The sequence below is a fragment of the Aotus nancymaae genome, unplaced genomic scaffold (genome assembly GCF_030222135.1).
Source record: "Aotus nancymaae isolate 86718 unplaced genomic scaffold, 86718_ANA_hifiasm-v0.15.2.pri h1tg000108l, whole genome shotgun sequence".
NCBI lineage: Eukaryota > Metazoa > Chordata > Mammalia > Primates > Aotidae > Aotus > Aotus nancymaae.
Window position 1 is genome coordinate 38,352,800 of NW_026988523.1, and position 3,699 is coordinate 38,356,498.

Below are 3,699 nucleotides of genomic sequence, written 5' to 3' on the forward strand. Positions count from 1 at the left end.
CAGGAAAACTTTCAGTAAAGACCACGCTTGCCCTCTGATATCCCCCATAACCCATTATTCCTCAACCTCAGCTGAGAATCACCCATACCTTCCATATTCTCTAACTAGTATAAGAATAGCAACGTCCATATAGGCAAAACCGGACCAGGTCAAAGAACCCTTCTTCAAGAAGATGTAAGGATATTGTGGAAGTAAATGATCTATGAAGAAAGGAAGTTGGATCTGTTCTCATATTTCTGCTTGGATTTGAGGGAAGAAATACTTATGCCAGAGTAAATTCTTTAAGAATATGATGAAAAAGTCACATTAACACTTACATTAAAAATGTAGTGGATAATTTCAAAAAAGTTAAAAAACCCTCTGACACCCACCAAGGCATCCCCTAAAAACTATGAACCCCAGGTTTAGATGCCTTTTGAGAAGGATATCTGGCTGGCCAGTAGGGAGACCCTGCTATCAGCTATGATGTTATCCAAGTGGAACAGCCAAATCAAGGGGACACTGTGCAGAGACCCTTCACCTCCAGTTTATGACCTCCTCACAAAGAGATCTGTAGAAGAAAGAGAAGATCACAGGCCACCTAGAAGATACTTAACCCTATTTCTGTGGTTAGGAACAGAAAAATAAAACTGGCAAGTAAGAGACAGGAACTGACTTGAGGATGGAAAAACAATAGATGTCTTGAGTGTGTGAAAGCAGATGTTTCCATACCTGTGTCTCTTAGGAAGTATCTTCCAGCTCTGTCTCAGAGTAAAGATAAACTCTGGTGGGAAGAGTCATAAAACAAAATATTCCCACAATGTTTCCCATTGACAATGTACAATAATGTAGCATAGTTATGCTTATTTTACAAATACGTATCTGGAGAAGCATGAAGTTTGCACAGTTTGCCGAGAGAATGGAAGTTAATGGCATTTACCTTGGACTCTAGAATTAGTATAACCAATATCTAAGACAACACCTTCAATGTCATCGAAGCTACTACATATAAATTAAAAATCTAAAAAGCTACCATATGTTGAAAAGAGACGAGTCTTTATGAAAAGTGCATCTGGATAAAAATGTAGTTTTAGAGAAAAGCCACCGGTATGTCTTCTTTCTGCTTATCCCCAGGGAACAGCAGAGATTTCTGCCTTGATTGCACAGATGGAAAAGAATACACTTAGAAATGAACTCTATTTGAGGAGCAAATATAGCTGGATAATAAAAGAACAGACTTTTTCTTTTTTCAAAACTGTTCATTTTTCAATCAGTAAGAATTAAGATATCATCATAAAATGACTATCACCTGGAATATTATTTGACTCCTGAGAATGAAAGCTTCCTTTTTTATATAAGCAGAGAGAAATAAAAGTTGGTGCCTCTGAAGCTTATTTTCCTAAAATCCCTGTCACCTATGTTCCCACTGCCTATTCTCCACATCCCTTAACCAGACTAGGTCAAAGATTTGACTGTCAGAGAGTTCAGGTAAAATGCAAGCCAAAAAGCTTTCAAAACTGAAATCTTCAACCACAGAAACAAGTAGTCTTAATCCAGCTTGGAGTGATTCTTGTATCTGGTAACAAAATTCACCAGAGCAGAAATACTGCTTTCTGCCATCCCTAGAACATAAAAAAGAAAAGCATTTCTAATTCTCTGACAGTATGCTCAACAAATATTATATTTGATGAATGTGTGTATTGTGGCATGTTTGTGAGTAGACACACCCACTGGGCTAACAGTCTCTTGATGAAATTATCCAATCTGTTAAGAAATACTTCTGCCCACAACTCTGCGTAGGGCATCCTTGACCTCCTTGTTTCTCAGACTATAAACAACAGGGTTGAGAAGGGGAGTGATGATGGTGTACGTCACGGAAAGAAGAAGGTCTTTTTCTAATGAACTTTCTGACTTGGGCTTGAGGTAGGCCATGGAGGCACAGCCATAGTGGACAATGACCACAGTGAGGTGGGAGGCACAGGTGGCGAAGGTCTTCTTCCAGTCCTCGGCTGAGGCAATTTTAAGGATGGAAGAGATTATGAGGACATAGGAGATAAATATTAGGTCTATGGGCATGAAAATCACAAATGAACTTACACCATAATTGATTATCTCATTGATAGTGGTATCAGTGCAACAGAGTTTCATGACTGGGTAAATATCACAAAAGAAGTGGTCCACCACTGTGCCACAGAAGGGCAAATTGAACATGGCTGTCACATGGAGAACTGCCATAGCCAGACCAGTGCCAAAGGACCCACACACCAGCTGGGCACACAGTCCCTGGCTCATGATGACAGTGTACCTCAGGGGCCTGCAGATGGCTACATAGCGGTCATAACCCATTGCAGTAAGCAGGAAGCAATTATTAGTGGCCAAGATAACAGAAAAGAACATTTGGGTTGCACAGCCTGCCAAGGAGATAGGCTGGTTATGAAAAATGAGGCTGGAAAGCATTCGTGGCACAATGACCAGTGTGTACACCATCTCTGAACTGACCAGCATGCTTAGGAAGAAATACATAGGAGTGTGGAGATGATGGTCAATGTGGATGATAGTCATGGTGATGATATTACCAGCCAGAGTTAAAATGTAGACAGTTAGGAAAACCACAAAGAGGGTTATCTGATGCTTTCCAAAGCTAGAGAATCCCAAGACGGAGAATTCTGTCACTTCTGTGGAGTTCTTTCTCTGCATTCTGCTATATCAGTGTCTGAAAGCAATAAATGGAGTCAACAAGGAGTAAATTCTCAGCAGCAATTGGGCTTTAAAACAAAGAACACTGATAACTGTACTGATATTGGATCGAATTCCCTTCTTTTTAATCAGAATGCTCATGCAGGGTCCTCACACAGGAAGAGAGAAACCTACTTGAGCCTCTTTGGGGCTTTATATGTATGAACATTGTCACCATAGAGCAAACTCTCCATGTAGTGCATGGAGAGGACTTCTGCCTGTATGCTGACCTCACAGACATTAGAGTGATGTTAGGAAGGGAAAAGGACAACAAGGAGAAAGCCATGCTCTATATTTCAACCAATAACAATACCCAGTCTTTAAATCCTCTTAACAAGGAGGACTCTGGTGAAGTGCCTGTCAAGAAAACCATAAAGATGAAAGTCTTATGAAAAAGAAAAATGATATAGCAGTTTGAATATTTGAAGATAGAAAACTTTGTGAAGTGGTCACTGGATTTCATAACAGGGTCACTGAGGAGCTTTTACACAGTATTTCAGTTGAATTATGAATATAGAAACTTGATTTTGGAGAGGTGATGTGGTCCAAACATGTTATCGTACTCTCAAAACAGAACAACGACAACATGACTTCTGCCATTATCTCTCCACTAAAATTGATCACTCAAGCCCCACCAAAGAAATCTTCTCTTTCTTTTTTTTTTTCTTTTTTGCTGATGCCAGTAGGCCTTTTGAGTGAAGTCAGGAAGACAGAGCTGTGACAAAAAACATTGTATACTTGCCACTGTCATCATAAAGGACCGGACAACTTGAGGTATAGAAATGACTCTGGAGCTGAGAGAGGAATCTGCAGCTATCTGAAGCCCAACTAGCTTACCTGTTTTTTAAAAGATGGTGAACAGACAATTTTGAGAAGCAGAGGCACTTGTCCCTTTCGTCAAAAAGCAAGCATATATAAAATGTATGGAGAGCATACAACGGATCCTGTGGTTCTCTTTAGTGACCATCTTATTGCTCTCCCTTT

At 40.0% G+C, this 3,699-nt stretch overlaps 1 protein-coding gene across 1 annotated transcript; it reads right to left on the bottom strand.

The window, feature by feature from the left end:
- Nucleotides 1-1,746: 1,746 nt before the first annotated feature.
- On the bottom strand, nt 1,747-2,676 carry LOC105715390 (olfactory receptor 10J5). The gene has a single exon (XM_012449722.3). It carries the CDS (start codon nt 2,674-2,676, stop codon nt 1,747-1,749), a length of 930 nt encoding a protein of 309 aa, XP_012305145.2.
- Nucleotides 2,677-3,699: the final 1,023 nt, after the last annotated feature.

Bases quoted from the DNA above. Each gene is read 5' to 3' on its own strand.
- LOC105715390 (XM_012449722.3), bottom strand. From the start codon at position 2,676: ATGCAGAGAAAGAACTCCACAGAAGTGACAGAATTCTCCGTCTTGGGA.